The 17,957-nt window shown below is 44.6% G+C and overlaps 1 protein-coding gene and 1 long non-coding RNA gene across 4 annotated transcripts in view; one reads left to right on the forward strand and one right to left on the reverse strand.

The window, feature by feature from the left end:
* Nucleotides 1-17,957, reverse strand: part of PCSK5 (proprotein convertase subtilisin/kexin type 5) — a 449,406-nt gene that overhangs the window by 243,642 nt on the left and 187,807 nt on the right. For all 3 annotated transcript variants that reach the window (XM_032308751.1, XM_032308750.1, XM_032308749.1), the window contains exons 8-9: nucleotides 17,033-17,245; nucleotides 6,705-6,805 (exon numbers count right to left, since the gene is read on the reverse strand). In XM_032308751.1, coding sequence (XP_032164642.1) covers nucleotides 6,705-6,805; nucleotides 17,033-17,245 — 314 coding nt within the window. The remainder of the gene's footprint in view (nucleotides 1-6,704; nucleotides 6,806-17,032; nucleotides 17,246-17,957) is intronic.
* Nucleotides 168-8,292, forward strand: LOC116571056. Its single transcript, XR_004277679.1, has 3 exons — nucleotides 168-220; nucleotides 1,293-1,452; nucleotides 8,197-8,292. It is a non-coding gene; the product is annotated as an uncharacterized LOC116571056 (long non-coding RNA).

Consider the following 17,957-nt stretch of genomic DNA (forward strand, 5'->3'; position numbering starts at 1 on the left):
CTGAAATATGTTTTTAATTAAAAAGAAAAAGAAGATAAGAAGAGTTTATAAGATATCAGGCCTAAGATGCTAACCCCAATATTTAGAAATGTTTATGTCTATCAAGTCCTTCTTATGTGGGCTCCCTGCACAATGGTCAGTTCTAGAACTTTGAAGCCCCTCCGTTAGTTACTTTAACTCAGCTTGTTAAAAACTCCAGGCACTATCTCAACTGTCCCAGGTATGGATTTCTCTCAGTAATTGAATCGCAAATATTTGAGGGCATTTCCTCATATTTTTCCTCCATTGGAAACATACATAGGTAAGACAGAGGTTATAATGAAAGGCAGAGCAAAGGCATAAAGTGGTTGATCAGTAGGAACGGCATAGCATTTATATAGATGGACTTTGTAGGTTTATAAGAAATGCAGATGGTAAGTTGAATTTCCCGAGAAGAGAATTTTCAGAATGGTTTTTCTGAAATCAACAGCATATGGTGTGAATCATCTTGTGGCTCAACACATCTCTAATTCTTCACACACTGACCTTTCTGTGTCTTCCATTATCCCTTTCACTAAAGATCAAAGGTAGAGGGACTTCTCTTGGAAGCGAAGGGAGGGAATAACACCATGCCTTTATTTTACCCGTGTTAAGCCCAGTTCTAAGGAACAATCAGTAAACTGGGTAAGGGATGAGTTGATGTGGGGTGGGGAGAAGTCACTTAATCAACACCAATGAGAGGAACTAAAAGATAAAAACAATGAATATGTGAAATTGAGCAATGCTGTTCACCTCATTTCCCGGGTACAAAAAATAAGAAGGCTGGACTAGATGGATTGATCTAATGTTTGTTCGGAAATGACCTTTTGCAAAACACTGTGCTTAGATGTCACGGAGGATATGAAAGCGTCGTGGAGCCAAAGTTCCAAGTTGGATCATGGAGGCTGGCCATTTCTGTTTTCCGCCAAATCCTGCACACTCCCCCAAAATGATTGCACTGGCTTTTGTGAACAATTCATGCATATATGTTAGTGTACATCTGCCTCCTTTTGAAGGCAAGCAACAGGTTTTGCAAATATCTGAATTATGTCCTGCCTAATTCACTTAGCGTGTAGCATGATGCTTTTTTTTTTTGTATCAGATATTTGTATCAGATATTTGTTATATGCATATAAATAAAGACTGAAAGGTACAACCCTTCTTCTCAAGGGGTTTAAGCCTCATTTGGAAGAGAATGCATATAAAAACATCTGTAGTACAACAACAAATTAACTAAGTTATTTAATACTATATCTTCTCTCTATACATTCTAGAACCTGTGTTCTACAAATATGTATATGATATGTTCCAGTGGGACGTCTGAACTAGGAGAGAACAAACAGGTTATAAGAAGGAGACGAGCCTACCTAGAGATATGTGTGTGTGCCCATGAGGCTAGCGTAACAGACGCAGCAAATGCTTAATACACTTCAGGTATATTTCTAGTACAGAATTTGTGTATTTTCTGCCACCCTAATTTGTGTATTCTCTGAAGTTAGGTCCAGATATGTGAGATGAGATGTTCTCAAAGGAGGTATTCCTGAGGCTCCTGAGATCTGAAATCTGAGGAAAATGCTTCCGGGTCACTTAAAACAAGGATTAGCGGAATGTTCTGGGTATCAGTTATACTCCTTCTCAGAGTCCTAAATAATTTTAGAAATTTCTACCCAACTCAGTCCCTTTTATTGACCATTCATTGTGCAACAGTTCTTGATTGCTGAATATATATTAATCAAATTTCTAATGAGAGACCTATTTGCAACTTAAGGCCAAAAGACTTCTTTCTTTCGTTTTTTTTTAAAGATTTATTTATTTATTTGACAGACAGAGATCACAAGTAGGCAGAGAGGTAGGCAGAGAGAGAGGGAAGCAGGCTCCCTCTTTAGTAAACTTAAATTCTGAATGTCCCGAGCTAATGCTGGTAATTGAACATATAAAAGACTCCAGTAAACTAGCTTCTCTTTGCTAATAGTTACAGACTCAGATCAGGGAAACTTTCAGTAAAACATAGTATAAGAAACTGAATAGTAGGGGCACCTTGGTGGCTCAGTTCATTAAGCTCTACCTTTTGCTCAGGTCATAATCTTGAGGTTCTGGGATGGAGCCGCATGTTGGGCTCTATACTCAGCGGGGAGTCTGCTTCTCTCATTCTCTCTGCCCTTCCCCCATTCATGTTCTCTCTCTCTCTCTCTCTATCAAATAAAGTCTTTAAAAAAGTAATCTGAACAGTATCTTTTTATGAACATCAATTATTTCAATTTTTATTTTATAAACCATTTAGTAGGAAACATCATGTACTGTCTTTTTTTTTTTTAAAGATTTTATTTATTTGACAGAGAGAGATCACAAGTAGGCAGAGAGGCAGGCAGAGAGAGAGAGAGGGAAGCAGGCTCCCCGCTGAGCAGAGAGCCTGATGCGGGACTCGATCTCAGGACCCTGAGATCATGACCTGAGCCGAAGGCAGCGGCTTAACCCACTGAGCCACCCAGGCACCCCATCATGTACTGTCTTTTCTGTCTTTTCTCTTCCCAGAGGCTAGAGGACCAGCAATATAAATATATTTGTGTCAAGATGCAAGGCTGTTTTTACATGTGACCTGGTGTTCTTCTAGGCTGCTCCCCTAAAACCATTAGTCATGTTTCATTACTTTCTTCATTTAAGAACACTCATTTTACCAGAACTTTCTGAGTTACGCTGTACAAAAAGACATTACTTGAAGTAGCAATAGCCCAAATGATCATTAGTTCACTCCTAATCACTGATTACATATTCACACTCTACTGAAAAACGTGAAAATTCCTTCCAACGCCACAAAACCCAAATAATTGAAATATCATAAACCACTGAACTAACACAGGACAAGAGCACCCCAACACAAGACGTTTTCTCCCCTCTCTTTAGAGAGTGCAGTTTTATCTCTCTTTCTGAAATTGCTTACGATTTCTAGAAAGCTAAGAAATATACAACTTCTGGCACCCAGGCCATGTCCTTGGGAGGGAAGGAAACTATCTTGTTTACTAGAAAGGCAAAGTTTGAGATCAGGCATCAGAGGCAGGAGAGCTCAAACCCAGAAAGAGCAGGAAAGGTGGCAGAGTTTTAGAGCCATTCCAAATCCCTCCTGTCTTGGGAGGATTCACTTTACCTGAGATCTGGGGTGTGCTATGGGGGAGTCTATTACGACACATGTTCCTACACATTCATGGGAAAAGGATGGCCTGGGCTGGGGGTTGGGGGAGGGGTGTCTGTCCTGTGAGCCCTCACAGCCGAGTTAACCCATGACCCAGCTTTTGTCAGGCTGGGATAAGAGATCTGTGCCCTGGAAGCTTGTCTGTTTCTCTGGTTTGCGTCTGTTTTTGTTTTCTCTCCTCTTAGATTTCTAACAAGGTGTTTTTTTTTGGGGGGGGGGGGTTCTGTTCATTTGGGTTTTGGGAAAATCTCCAAGGGGAGAGGAGCAGGAAGAATCTGAAAGGCAGAAAGCCCAACGCTTCAAGGGGCTCCAAAGGGAGATCTACTGTTCTGACGCAGGAAGGCCCCCTGCAGGTGCGGAGAAAACCAGACTGCGCTGAGCAGGGAGGTGGGAGCTTTCCCTGAGTAGATACTGCAGTCTAGTGACCTTCGGAGAAATGAAGCTGCTTCCCTGCAGGACATGGAGGGTTGGGCGATGCCAATCGACAGGGACCGAAGCTCATGCTGCGGCTCTTCATCCCAGCCCTGAGTCTTGTTGTTCCTCACTGACCTGCGCAGGGGATGCGTGTCTGCAGTGTGGCAGTGTCCTGGGGCATAACTGCCTCACTCTGCCTTTTTCTCCTCTCTTCTTACAGGGGACTATCTTGTGGATGAGGCTTTTCAGCTTTTGAGAGGAGAGGCAGACTCTCCAAATACCAAGGTCCAAGTATTGCTAGAAAGTACTAGGATAGGGGAGATCCTGGGGAAAGGGGGTGGGGGCTGCGGAGTGGGTGAGGTTGGCAGAGCTCCTGGCTCCCAGTTTTTAGTTCCAGGTACATTTTCCTTATGTGGGAGGAAATTATTGATCCCTGTAGATCAATCATGTCTGACCCTTTCATTTAATCCTCAGACGGCTTTCTCTTAGCCTCCACCTTCACTCGGAGGCAAAGACTGGTCTGTAGAACAAGCCAATGGAGTTAAGAGCAAGGCCAATCCTTTCTTATTTCATCAGATTACTGGCCCTCTACTTTGGCCCCACGATCAAACTGAACCGCTTAAAATCTTAACCTACAGTCGATTTTGCCAGGTAGAGCATATCCTGCAAACTTCCTTCCACCCATCACAGTTGTGGCAAAAATGAGTCTTTAAAAATGCTCAACATGCAGACAAAGAGAAAACAGACTAAGAATTTCAGAGGGTTCCCAGCCCCAAAGTGAACTTCTCTAACTGAGTGGGCTGTTTGTTTGGGGCATAAATGTTAAGGGTTTTCCATTTGAGCTTAAATAGTGCTCAAAAGAATTGTTGAAATATTAGTGTTACAGCAATATCCCGAGGAACCGAGTATCACGTCTACAAGTGTACAGTCACAGACAGGACCCTTGGATGCTGAGTTTGAGTTGACAACCATTTTTGGGGGGAACGGAGAGATGCAGACTTTTCTTTCCCTTCGGTATTTTGTGCCTCGGGAAATACTCCTGAGAAACACCCCAGAATTTCAGGATGAAGATAATATATTTTCAAAAATCCAACAGTGACCATCTTAAAAACAGACAGTTAATGGAGACTTCTGCGGGCAGAACTGCCCAGTAAAATGTAACAGGGTAAGTGCAAGTTCTTTGCTACACCTGAACTTCCACCACGTGAAAAGACAGAATATTCCACCTGCTTGGGTGCTCTCTCGCTCGCCCTCTGACAAATAAATAAATAAATAAATAAATAAAATCTTTAAAAGACAGAATATGCTGAAATGACTAATATTTAACCTCATCCAAAAGGAAGAAAAACAAACATCTGTGGGAAGCTAGGCTTCCCTTAGCACCAATGCTTAGGCAAGAGGCCAAGAAGAGATACGACACCTGCCATGTCCGGAATGTTTCTGTCCCCACAACATTCATATGTAGACACCTATTGCCCACCATGATCGTACTAGGACGTGCGGCCTTTGGGAGGTGATTAGGTCAGGAGGGTGGAGACTTCATGAGTGATATTAGTACCCTTTTAAGAGACCCCAGAGAGCTCCCTTGTCTCACCCCTTCTTGCTACTATGGGACCCACTTAGGAAATGGACCTTCACCAGACACCGAATCTGCCAGTATCTCAATTTTAGATTTCCACACCTCCAGCAAAAGCAGAAAAAATTGTCTGTGGTTTATAAGCTACCTCACTTATGGTATTTTGTGATAGTGGTCTGAACAGACTACAGCAGCCCACAACCAAAGCTCTGTTTTTCTGCCTGTCCCCAAGGCTTTCCATGGCTTATAATGTACACTTTCCATATTACTTTAAGGCCCGAGAGCCTTCACCCAGCCCCTGCCTTAAAAAGTAGCGCTGTAAAGGTACTGAGAACAAGCAAGAACCTTTCTTATTGAAGTACTGAGTCTTGTCATGATTTTTGCATTCTTTTCCGGTCACCTACTATTGCTGTACGTCAGGGTAGGACTAAATCGAAGGATCTTTCCCTTCCTCCCTCAGGCAGAGGTGCAAGGCTATTTTTGGAAAAACACTTATGTTATTACTTCAGTTGCTTTTACGGTCCCCTTGTAGGAGGGGTCAGAGTGTAGGCCCACAGTCCCTTTTCTAAAATCTTTGGACCTGTTGTGCTTGGAATTCAAAAATTATTTTCAGATATGACATCCAGAGCACATATTACACAAAACTTCCAATGGAGGTGGTGGTGGGGGGTTCTGAGCCAGCACCTTGTAATCAAATACATTCATATTTCTGCGGTAAAATGTAGGAATTTTCACAACAAAGACTGTAAAAGGCCTCACACCAGTTCAGGGCAAGCTTTGCCATGAGAGGACATTGTGTGTCAAATGTGCAAAAGAACTTCCAGTTTTCTGGACGTTTTGGATTTTGAAAGTGAGGGTAAGAGAGTATAGATCTGTATGAGGTTTTACAAGAATTAAGGTCAGTGATTTCAAAAAGAGTTAAGACAGAAAAATCTGTTGGTGTTTAGAGAAAGGTGAGACCGACCGCACATCATCCAAGGGGCCACTTCAAACTGGTCTTTCAGACACAGAATTTGACCGTGTTGAACAGGACAGAAGGTAAATGGGTTGTTCCTGTCCTTGTGCTTCTGTCATAGGACCCGGACACAGTCTGTCCCCCAGGGGGAGCGCTATTGTCCTGGAATTTGAGCTGCCTCACTGTTCCTCAGGGAAAGGGGCCCCGACTGCTCTGAGACTCACAGGAACATTCCCAGACTAGAATAAAAACCTCAACAAGGCAAGAGTGTCGGAGCCAACTGGCACGCTTGCGCTATGACTCCATAATAAAGTAATTACACAGTTTGATTTTTTAAGGATATAAAAACCAAAAAAAAAAAAAGTTTTTTTTTTTTTTTCTTAATATAGGGAAAACAATTCTTGCTAAAACCCTCATCTTTGGCGTTTTAAAGGTGGGACTTAGAAGGTTCTATTCTGGGTTCTGGTGCTAGGGATTCTATCGTAGGGGATGGGTAAGTGGTCCTTGAGATGAGGGGCTGTCATCAGCAGAGACATAGGGAGATAAAGGCTTACTTGGCTTCCAGGGCCAGTGCAATGATGCCCGCGGCCATGGGGGCCGAGGCCGAGGTCCCAGTGTGGTTGTCCGTGCAGCGCTGCCTCAGATCTGTAGTAATCTAGAAGACAGAAATGAAAAATTTAGGGTTCTGGGGCCATGGGAGTCACATGCAAGTAGAATGAAATTCCCTCATAAAAGTAGAACGGAGGGGGGTGTTGAAACAGTTGTTTTAAATTCCTTGTTCCTGTACTTCCGTGACTGTATCACTTCTAGAGAATCGCCTGTGCAAATCAACTTTGAAAAGAGAAGCATTTGGAAATCAGACTCCACTTCTGTTAAAACCGGGGTCAGGACTAGGGCGAGTCTTTGGCTTGGAACATAGGGGTTATGCCTGTGTGCCCTTCCATTTTCCCCCCAGACCCCCACTTGCCGCTTGCTTCAGCCCAGATCCAGCTCTAGTTAAAACTAAAGTTCTTTCATGACCCCAACATTTTTCATGATCAGATATGTTGAAGCAACCACCAGACGCTGAGGTAGGCATTGGAAGCATGAAAGCACATGGTCTGGCCTTGCCCTTCCAGAATGGATACCTTGGGAGAAGCAAGGGTTTTAAGCAAAGGCGTGCTCTGTCATCGATGGAACGTGGGTTTTTGGCAACCACAGGAATGATGCAGGGAAGAACCAAGACCTCCTCAAAGATTTAACGTGAATACCCAAAACAAGGTTGAACCCAGGGTGCCTGAGGGGAAGTTACCCCACTGAGGGCCTGGCGGTATATTACAGAAGGAGATTTCGCCATTTCTCCATTTTTGAAATCAGAATGTGAGAACTAGATCATTTTTTTCCTCTTGGTTTGAATCCAGTTTACTTCAGCTGCGGCTGAATAACATTCCTATCAGCAAGAGCCCTGCTTTTAAACCTCCCCTTCATGATCATTTCACTCAGGGAGAAAAAGCTGAAGTGAGATTCTCCTTCACAAGACAAATGAAACACGCTGGGGTAAATTTTGCAAACCTGTGAAATAGCTAAGATTTAAAAAACCTTCCCTCCCCCAAAACTGTCTACTTTTGCCTCCTTGGGGCAGGCATTGCTCTTGCCAGGAATGCACAAGCCTCGTGAGGTGAGCTGGAGCCCATCTCGAAGTTACTGGAAGACAGCGGTTAAGCTTTGTTTGGCATCAAGACAAATAGGATAACTGAGGTGAAAGTTCATCAGAAAGGTGTGGGGGGACAAAGGCAGTTGAAGGCAAAGTCCTGTGGTTCTAAGGTGTATCCTTCCAGAGGAGTGTGGAGATTGGTTGATTTGGAAAGAAATCTGATCTTCACAGGAAGAAAGTGCTGCCTAAGTCTTCAGAAATGAGCCTTCCCCTAATAGTTTCCTCAGAGGCCCCGGAGGATGTATGAATGGACCCTTTAATTATCTGGTATAGCTCTACATTGACAAGATAGTTTCACACAGGGCCAACAGTTCTCTTTTCTTTGTTCCTTTTGACACTTTTAATGTCACCAGACCATCCATACCAGAGAGGCACCGATACCCAAGGAGTGGCAGAATGAACAAAAATATAGAACAAAAATATAGAGAGCCATAAGACACGGTGGTGGGAGACAGGAGGTAAGCCTTACCGTCTTTTCTTAAATAACTGAATGGTGGCCGAGAGCCCCCACAGTGTGTCTGGCAAGCCAGGGAGGTTGTTTCTTGATGAACAGACGTGGTTAACTAGCCATCTTCTGAACCTCTGTGTTGGATGCTTATAAGATGTTTGGGCAAACAGAGCCTTACCCACTCCTGCATAAGAAACTTTCTGGATCTTTATTCATTGACTTTAAAAAGGTATTTTTTTTAAGGTATTTTTGTTGTTGTTGTTGAGGTAAAAAAGCATGTAACACAAATTTACCATTTCAACAACTTTTTAAGGGTTGAGTATAGTATTGTTAACTATATGCACGCTATTGTACGAAAGATCTCTCTAGCACATTTTTATCTTGTATGAATAAAAAATTCCACCCACTAAACAACTCTCCATTCTCCCCTCCTCCCAGTCTTTGGTAACCACCATTTTACTCTCTGTTTCTATGAGTTTAACTATTCTAAGGTACCTCATATAAACATAATTGTATGTATTTGTCTTTGTGTGTGCGCACACGTGTGTGTGTGTGTGTGTGTGTGTGTGAGAGAGAGAGAGAGAGAGAGAGAGAGAGAGTGAGTTCTGGCTTATTTCACTCAGAATAATGTCCTCAAGTCTCGTTTTGTTGTAGTACATGGCAGGATTTCCTTCTTTTTAGGCTGTATAATATTTCATTGTATGTATTTACCACATTTTCTTTCTTCGTCCGTGGACGTTTGGGTGCCTTCCGTCTCTTGGCTCTTGTGAATAATGCTGCCAAGAGCACGGGGAAGCAGAGATTTCTTCACAATCCTGTTTTCAATTCTTTTGAGTATGTGACCAGAAGTGGGACTACTGGGCCATTAAAGGGACGTCTACTTCATTTGAAATTGCTGGTCAACGCGCAGCCTTGTTTTCCAAAGTCCTGGTCTGTACGTCAAGGCATAAACACCCCAGAAACAGTCTGTTTCCGAGCGTCCAGATCCTCTGTTGTTGAGAGATGGCCCTGCCTGCATTCTTCTCATTTTACCTCACCCTCATGGTCACATTCCTTGGCCAAATTTTCTTTTTTTTCAATGACTGGTGCCTGGATTCAAGATTTTTCACGAAGTCTTCCCACTTGGCTCCTTTTGCTTGTCCTTCAGCTGTACCAGACCCTTGCCGCCACAGAAACCCATCCAGGATAAACACCCCAAGTGTGTGTGACGTTTTTGAGTCGAATAAAGAGCCACCTCCCACCAACGTCCAACATGAATGATAAAAACTTTGGGATGTCAGGTCCACAACAGGAAGAAGGCTCCTCCCTACGGAGTCCCCAGGTAGAGATGTACATGCTGTATGCGTAAATAAAAAGCTGCCCCTTGCTTTTCTATACAAACACCAGCCACATGTTACATGCTCTCAGTATGGCCACGCTTGTGGAATTTCCGACCGGTGCTGGGCTCTCCTTTATTTACTTATTTTTCAAGCACTTTATCTAAAGGAAACCTAAGAAGTAAAAAAAGAGCGAAAAGGGGGTGAGGTATGAAGGCCAGGGAGCGTGGAAGGGAAAAAGGTGCGGAGAGGAAAGAATCAAAAGCAGTTTTCCTTCCTCCCTTTTCCTCACCCTGCTTTCAGGGGAAATTCCAGCTGGGTCATTTCAAGAGGAAGTTACTGTCACTGGTGGAAATATTTAGGCGTAAATTACTGGAAAGATCTAAGGCAGGCTTTTCATCATGAAGGGAAGTCACAGTGTCAGGGAATTTGGAGGTCTCTCTTTAGAACGAAAAGGCAAAGACCACCAAGGAGAACGCAGTCTCAAAGAAAAATGATGTCCCCCAAACTGGAACCACACGGGGGACCCCATTAATCACCACGCGTGCACGCAAACCCGGACAGCGTCATTTAAAAGCCAAGTTGCGTGGAACAGTCGGCCCGCGTCACGGAGGCTGGAGGCTCTACGTGTGAGAACGGAAAATGAAAGCCTGGAAGTTTCGATTCCATTTTAAAGCAAGTCTCGGAATGTGGTTTTGATCCCCGGAGATGCATCTCGTGCGCTCCAGGTTCCCTCGGTTCACTACCAAATCAGAAACAGAATTCTCCTCTGCGCAACTTCTCAGATTGCTCAAGAAAATATCCTCCCTGTCTGTCAGAGTGGGGCAAACGGGAGAGGACACCAGGCCTCAAGCCAGATCAAAGCTATCCTGGTGAGCAAATTAGACGTTTGGCCTGTCTCAGGATGAAGAGCAGACGGTCTGGGGAACGCCGGCACGTTAGGGATGTCCTTGGTGTTTGGTGAGAAGGGGTGGGCGTCGTTCAGATCTAGGCTCACTCCCTCTGAGCAGAACCCTGGCCTTTTCTCATCCTAAGCTCTTATTTCCTAATATTTCACATTTCATTAGCTGGGCTGATTGGCTCTTTTATTCCAGCCTGTTGAGGAAATTCTCCAGGGAACCTCAGCTCAGGCAGACTTTTGGCCATGAGTGATGAGTCTTAATAGCAACCCTGGAGTTAAGAGTTTCTATCTCCCTGATATCTTGCGATCGGTTTTATTTTGAAGGGGCCATATTGTCTCCTAGCTGTTAAAAGAGCAACCGAGCAGATATTTTTAAAACATGAAATGATTCTACTGTCTGTTACGCTGAATTTGTTTCTGGTGTGGAGTTTGATTTGGATGAGGAATGTGCCAGAAAAGCTGTTTCAAACACAGCGATGGGGGAATGAAGGCAGAAAATAAATTTTCAATGTGTCAATGAATAAAACAGAAGAAGCTGATTTATTAAGCATGGCAAAATAAAATGCAATGGAGGACCAATTCATGCTCCCTGGGTTCAACCGAAGTCTGGTCTAAAACGCAGTCGTGACCGAGGAGGCCACACAGCACTCCAGCCCCGTGTTGCTAGAGGAATCTGGAGGGGAAACGTGCAAATAGGAAGTTGTGCTTACAAAGGTGAGGCCACTGTCGCTGGAGGAGTCTGCCATCATTGATGATTTTTGCATTTCCATCATGTTCAGCTCTGTGCTAGGTAGGGAGCAGAAGCTTAGTATTTATTGGCTAAGCTGAATTATTTACATCAAGCTCCCTCAGACTCTACTTGAAGGCCCTTCAATTATTAAGAAAGACTTCAAGGTTTTGTTGTTGTTGTTGTTTTGGTCAACTTTCCAAATAAAGCTCACATACACTTAGAAGCCACCTACGAAAGAGTACGTGTGTATACGTGTGCGTGTAATCCAGGGCCTAAAGTAGAGCTCTTCCTCACCACCGCTGTTGCTACCTCATGCTGGATGGCTTAGAAAACCGTCACCACTTGCAATAAGGGGGATGACACACAACAGGTGTTTACATGTGTGCACACGCATGTGTGTGCATAAAACTACATTTAAAGCCACAGGACCTCTGCACACTAGGTACACTATTAACTCAGGAAGTGGGAGGCTCAGAGGGAACAACTTGCCCAAGGAGGCGTAGCTACTAAAGAGATGGGTAAGTGGGAGAGGATAAAATCCTGACATGGCCCCAAAAGGAAAGGTTGAATCACAGGGGGTAGCCGTCCGTGAAAGCCAAGATGGCCGCGCCAGACCACCAGCGGCCATGGCAGTGGAACTGGCCTTGAGATCCAGTTCCCATCAGCAAGTGGGCATCGACGCTCTCCTTCGGGCCACAGTGGAAATTAGAACTTTTGAGGAACAAACTGTCCTTTCCTATTTTAAAAAAATTTTTTAAAGATTTTATTTATTTGAGAGAGAAACTAAATGAGAGAAAGCAAGCATGAGCAGGAGAGTGGGGAGGAGAGGGAAAGAAGGAAGTCGACTCTCCACTGAGCAGAGAGCCTGATGTGGGGCTCAAACCCAGGACCCTGGGATCACGATCTGAGCCAAAGGCAGCGGCTTAACCAACTGAGCCACCCAGGTGCCCCTGTCCTTTCTTCTTTTCAACATTCGCTAGAGATGATGATGTGTCCAACTTTCCAAACGCACTACAGATATCTGGGTTTGCTCGTCTTCTGCTTGAAAAATAATAACATTTCTCAGATCGAAAGAAGAAGCAGAGAGATGATAGAAATCAACCCCAGCGCGAACGGTAGCTGTCGCGGAATAACGACTGGGGTGGCGGGGGAGGGCGGGCGTGGGGAGCGAGAGGTTTCTGCAAAAAAAGAAAATGCGTAGCTGCTTAGGAACCCTGAGAGCAATAAGAGAATTCCTCCACATGGAGTTGGTCGCTCAGTCCAAGCCTGAGATACTCCAGGCGGCAAGTTTGTTTTGAACACAAAAAATAACATGACGTCAGGAGAGGGCTGAGCGCAGCCTGTCTTCTCAACCCTTGGCTCACAAGACCCCTCCCAGGAGGAACCCGATCCCTGCCACATGCCAAGCCCTAAGACAAATTACTAGAGGAAAAAGGGCAAAGGTTGAACGAGTCCCGAAGAAAGGGATCATTTCATGACAGGAGGGGCTGGGGAGAGAGGGAAGCTTTATTCCCCAAACAGAACCGGGGAGAGATTTCAGGACACAGTGAAGGGTGACAGACCAGACCTTTGATGCCCTTTGACTCGAACAAAGGTTGTAGGTACAGCTTTATCACGTAGCAAGAGTCCTGTGGGCCATTTCCTATGCCAAATATTTTACCGTCAAATACTGTTTGCTTTTCACCAACCGACCAGAAGAAGGAGTTTCTCTTAAAGAAACAGAACACCTTCCTGTCTTCCTGTAGCTATACAAACAACTCGGGAAGGTCCCATCCTTCCCAGTGTCTGATGGTGATTTATGCACCAATATTTACTCAGCTCAGGCTCTGGGAAGGAACACGGCAAAGTCTTCAACCTCACGTAGTTTCCAATCTAGTGTTTCACAAACAGTTTCCAATCTGTTTTTCCAAAACAGACAGCACGAAAACGTGCAACGTCCTAAATCATTCCAAGGACACGAGGAAGAAAATCGAACAGATAAAAAGAGTGGGGGATAGGAGTGCCCTGATTTTAAGGGAGGTGGGAAAGAAAATCCTCCTTGAGCTGATGCTCTAGAAGAGGCATAAATTAAGGGCTATCTGGGGGGAACGGTGCCTGAACAGATGACGCTCGCCGCAAGACAGAGAGCCCTGGCTTGGAGGTCACACAAAAGGCATAACCTGGAGGAGTTCAGTGCTGATATCCTACCCCAGGACCCAGCAATCCAGACCGGCGAAGAGCTGCAGGTTTTTGCAAGAGGACGGATGGTCTGAGGGGATTGTGGAGGGTCTTACAACATGAGAATTAAAATAAATCCTCCAAGTAGTGAAAAATAATAGATAACTACATATTCTCTCTGGATATACACACACATATACATACACACACACATGCGTGTGTGTGTATTTTATCACTGTGAAAAGAGCCCCACATGGGCCAAAGCAGCACCATCGCTTGTGGACGCCACCAGAGCAGGCGTCCTTTGAAAGAACCCAGAGCACGACCGTGTACCGGCGACAAGACGGGCGTGGGTGTCCATCCTGACTTTGCTAGAAATCCAGGCTCTACCACTTCCTGCCTGGCTTTCTTTCACCCTTTCTAGCACTAGTTTTTTCATCTTTAAAGGCAGGACGGCACCTGGTCATCCTGGGCGGAGTTCTGAGGATACTAGGACATGGTCCATTTAATATGCACAGTGCCGTACCTGCTACGAATTGGAGGAATAACAAAAATTCCATATTTATAGCATGTTAATATCACGGTGAATGTATGATGTATTCAACATGGAATAAGATGTATGCATTATTATTAATAAAACCATACTGATTTGATCACATGGCTTTCGAATAGCCGGGCATTTCAACTGATTTCTGTTTAGCTTACGGGGAGTTTCTTGTTGTAGTTGTCTTGGAATTTTGGATGCTTCCCTTGCTGTAAAGAGACATAAGGCCATGACTGATGTGAATCTGTTAAAGCATGAATGAAATACCAAGGTCCACGACTGTACAAATAACAGGGGCAGGACACTAAGAGACAGAGATCTGGCTGTTTGGAAACCCAGGGCAAGGTTTTCCTGCTTACATACCATGACAAGACATTCTGTTGAAGGCAAGTGAAATTTATTCAAAGTGCTTTTCCAGAAGCAGAGAGATCTTTCCTCTCTTCTGAATCCTTGGCATTTGCCTGGGTCAAATCACAAAGGTGCTCTACAAATAAGACATGACAAGCGTGCTCTCCCGAAGAGGCTGCCAATGGCACGAGGAAATGGATAGCGGGGGGAGGAGAGCCCCAGAACAAAGGGAGACAGACGCCGCCATTTCTGCAACACTCAATCACAATGCCGTGGCCAGGAAGCGGGCATCTCCGAGGGACCCAGGGCATCTGGTTCAAAGCCTGCTGGAGAAAAGGTCCCAGGCACAATGCAGGATTATTTGTCATTCTGACATCTAGGAGGAAAAGGGGTCAGCTGGACCCGAAAAGGCTGACATCGTTGCCAACTCTACTCATGTTCAAACCGTTAACATGTTCATGTTCAAAGTGCCTTTCTTTATGGGGTAGGTGGTGCAGATCGCAGTATTTTGTAGATTGGAAAAACAGAGGTGCCACGAGAGCCCTGATTAACAACAGTTGGGGAAACGGCCAGCTTCGCCTCCCAGGATTCAGAATGAGACACTGTCCTAGGGAACAGTGGCACTGGCCACTCCTGAGTGGCTCATTGCGCCGGTGCGGCGTGAGTCCCTTATGTCCAGCACCTCATATTCCCCCATAATCAAGGAGGCTGGCAAGGGTTTTGCCTGCATTTTACAGACGGCATAACCAAGACTCAGTGAGGTTCACTGAGCCACTGAGACGTGTCTGAAGCCAGAGACTCTAGCTTGGAAGAACTATCAAACTTCCTCTCCAATTTATGGTGATCTGGGGAGTCTCACAAAATAAAGAGACTCTAAGAACCGGATGGAGAAAAATTACTAACAGACTGCTGTGATGAACATGGGAGAAAGAGACCGAACAGAAGGTAGAAACAGGTTTAAGTTAAATATACAGAGTGAGTCCATAAAGGTTTCGGTATCAGAAGTAGCAAGTCCGGAGAAAGTGAAGTCTGGGGCGCCTGGGTGGCTCAGGTCATGTTCCCAGGTCCTAGGATCAAGCCCCGCATTGGGCTCTCTGCTCAGCAGGGAGCCTGCTTCCCCCGCTCTCTCTGCCTGCCTCTCTGCCTACTTGTGATCTCTCTGTCAAATAAATAAATAAAATCTTTAAAAAAAAAAAAGAAAGTGAAGTCTATTATGACGGACTGGATTCACCCAGTGACTGGATCACTCTGTCCTTTCTCAGGAAAATCCTAAATGACCATCTGTCGTCGCCGAGGCAGGGGCAGTCATAGCAGCGAGCACAGCATCATAGCACGATGGGGGCCCAGGAAGGTCAGGGCTGGGGAGCAAATCTCACATAACGATTTTGAGGTCTCTCTGTCCCTACTGCGTTCTCCCATCCAGGACCCAGAAAACCCTTCCTTCTCCTTGGAGATTTTGCCCACTGGATTGTATATTTCTCTTAAGAAAGGCCTTTATGAACTTCACAATTCCCCCTCCATAGCAACCAGCCCACAAGCAAAAACAGGAGTCAATGGGCATATTTGCTTCGAAGCAATGGCAAGTTTGCCTTCAGACCTGAGAGGTACTGGAAGAGAACCCTTACTCCAGAGAGTTCCATCAGGATTTTTATGATGCAGAACTGACGGATGCCACTCAGATTTAGAGGACCGTGGCCCTAAGTACTGAGAGACAAGCATATCTGAGAGCATAAGGGGTACTCCTGGATTATAACATTTTCCTAATGAAGGTAAAACATGGAATGTCACTTTTCATTACAAAAGCCAGGACACTGTGAAACTTGTCACCTCCATATCTTCTCCTTTTACATTTAACTTTGTACTGCAGGGTCATGTTCACTAATGAATGATGGAGGTACTTAAAGGTGGACTCATGCATGTGGGTTTTTTTTTTTTTTCTTAAGACTGTATTTATTTATTTGAGAGAGAGAGAGTACAAGCAGAGGGAGGAGGAGGCTCCCCATTGAGAAAGGACCCCCCCGCCCCGAGGCAGGACTCAATCCCAGGACTCTGGGATCATGATCTGAGCTAAAGGCAGATGCTTGAACGACTGAGCCACCCAGGCATTCCCAATGCATGTTTTTTAATCCAGTTATTGTGGAGGAATTAGGGAAAGATGGGGTAATGGGATATGCATATAGGTAGGCACTTTCTATTTCAATCAATCAAAAAAAATGCAACTAAAGAAGTTAGTAAAAGATAGCTAAGAAGTCACACATGACAATTACATAGAACCAGGAATCAAGAAGAACTAAAAGGATGTGAAGGAAGCACGACATAAAGCAAGTTGTATCATATCACCTGTCTCTCCACCGCTGTGTGAAAGTCAGAGGTGACCCAGATTTGCGTGAATCTCTAAGATTTGAGAGCAGGGTCTCAGTCACGGCTGAAAAGTATCAAGGGAAGCAGCCTAGCTCCACTTTAGAAAGACAAACCCTGAGACAGTTTATAAAACTGTGATCAAGAGCAAAGGTGTTTGAAATTTTCCATCAGACGCACCCGAAAAGCCAGAACCTTCCTTGAGCGAGTTACCAATGAACGGGTGATAGAACAAGGACACTTGATACTTGGGTTGAGCCAGCAGCTGACTCCCACATATTACTTGTCTATTTCTGTAGACTGCTTGTGCGTATGAGTTTATGGTTCTTCCTTTTCACCGGGAAAGATAAATGAATAAGTCGTGACGGACACTCAAATGTTACGTACTATTTTCTTGTCGTACGACTCTCCGCTGCTGTATGTGGTGGCCAGTGTGGACGAACACTCTTCCAGGTACCAAGGCTTCTTCCCACTCTCGGCCGTGCTGCTGATGGAGATGGTGTAGATGCTGTTGGTGTAGCCGTCACAGGAACAGTGGTCTTTGCTCCTTCCACCGTTTCCTGAAGCCCAGACAAAAACAGAGCCGAGGCCTCTTCGCCCCTGTTCACAAACAGAAAAAGTTAAATGACAGAAGACACAGATCACAGACTCTAAGTGCAGAGAGCAATAGCAACAGGGCACATCAAATAGCTGTAGGAGGGGTGTGATGCTATTTTAGTAATGCACTGGATGTAGGCTGTTTTTTGAGGTCACAAGAATTGCTTTTTATCATATATATATATATATATTTTTAAAGAGAGAAAGAGAGCATGAGCCTGTGGCAGGGGTGGTGGGGAGAGGCAGATGGGGAGAATCTTAAGTAGACCCTGTGATGAGCGTGGAGCCTGACCCAGGGCTCGATCTCATGACTCTGAGATCACAACCTGAGCTGAAATTAAGAGCTAGACACTTAACTACTCACCCACCCAGGTGACCCAAGAGGAGTTGCTTTCAGAAACTAAAATCTGTATGTAATGTATAGCCCAGTGACTCCAGTTAATAATCCTGTATTGTTTATACACTAAGTCGCTAAGAGAGTAGATCTTAAAAATTCTCAACACTAGAAAAAAAAATATAACTCGGCATCGTGAAAGACTATGGTACTAGACTCACTGTGGTATTCATTTCCCAATATATACAAATACCAAAGCAGCATTTTGTATGCTTGAATATAATGTTACATGTCAATTACATCCCAATAAAAAACCCTAAAATAATCCTTTTCACACGCCACAGTCAGAGAGGTCACAAAAGTACCAATGACAACAATAAG

This window comes from Mustela erminea, chromosome 12 (genome assembly GCF_009829155.1).
Source record: "Mustela erminea isolate mMusErm1 chromosome 12, mMusErm1.Pri, whole genome shotgun sequence".
Classification (NCBI taxonomy): domain Eukaryota; kingdom Metazoa; phylum Chordata; class Mammalia; order Carnivora; family Mustelidae; genus Mustela; species Mustela erminea.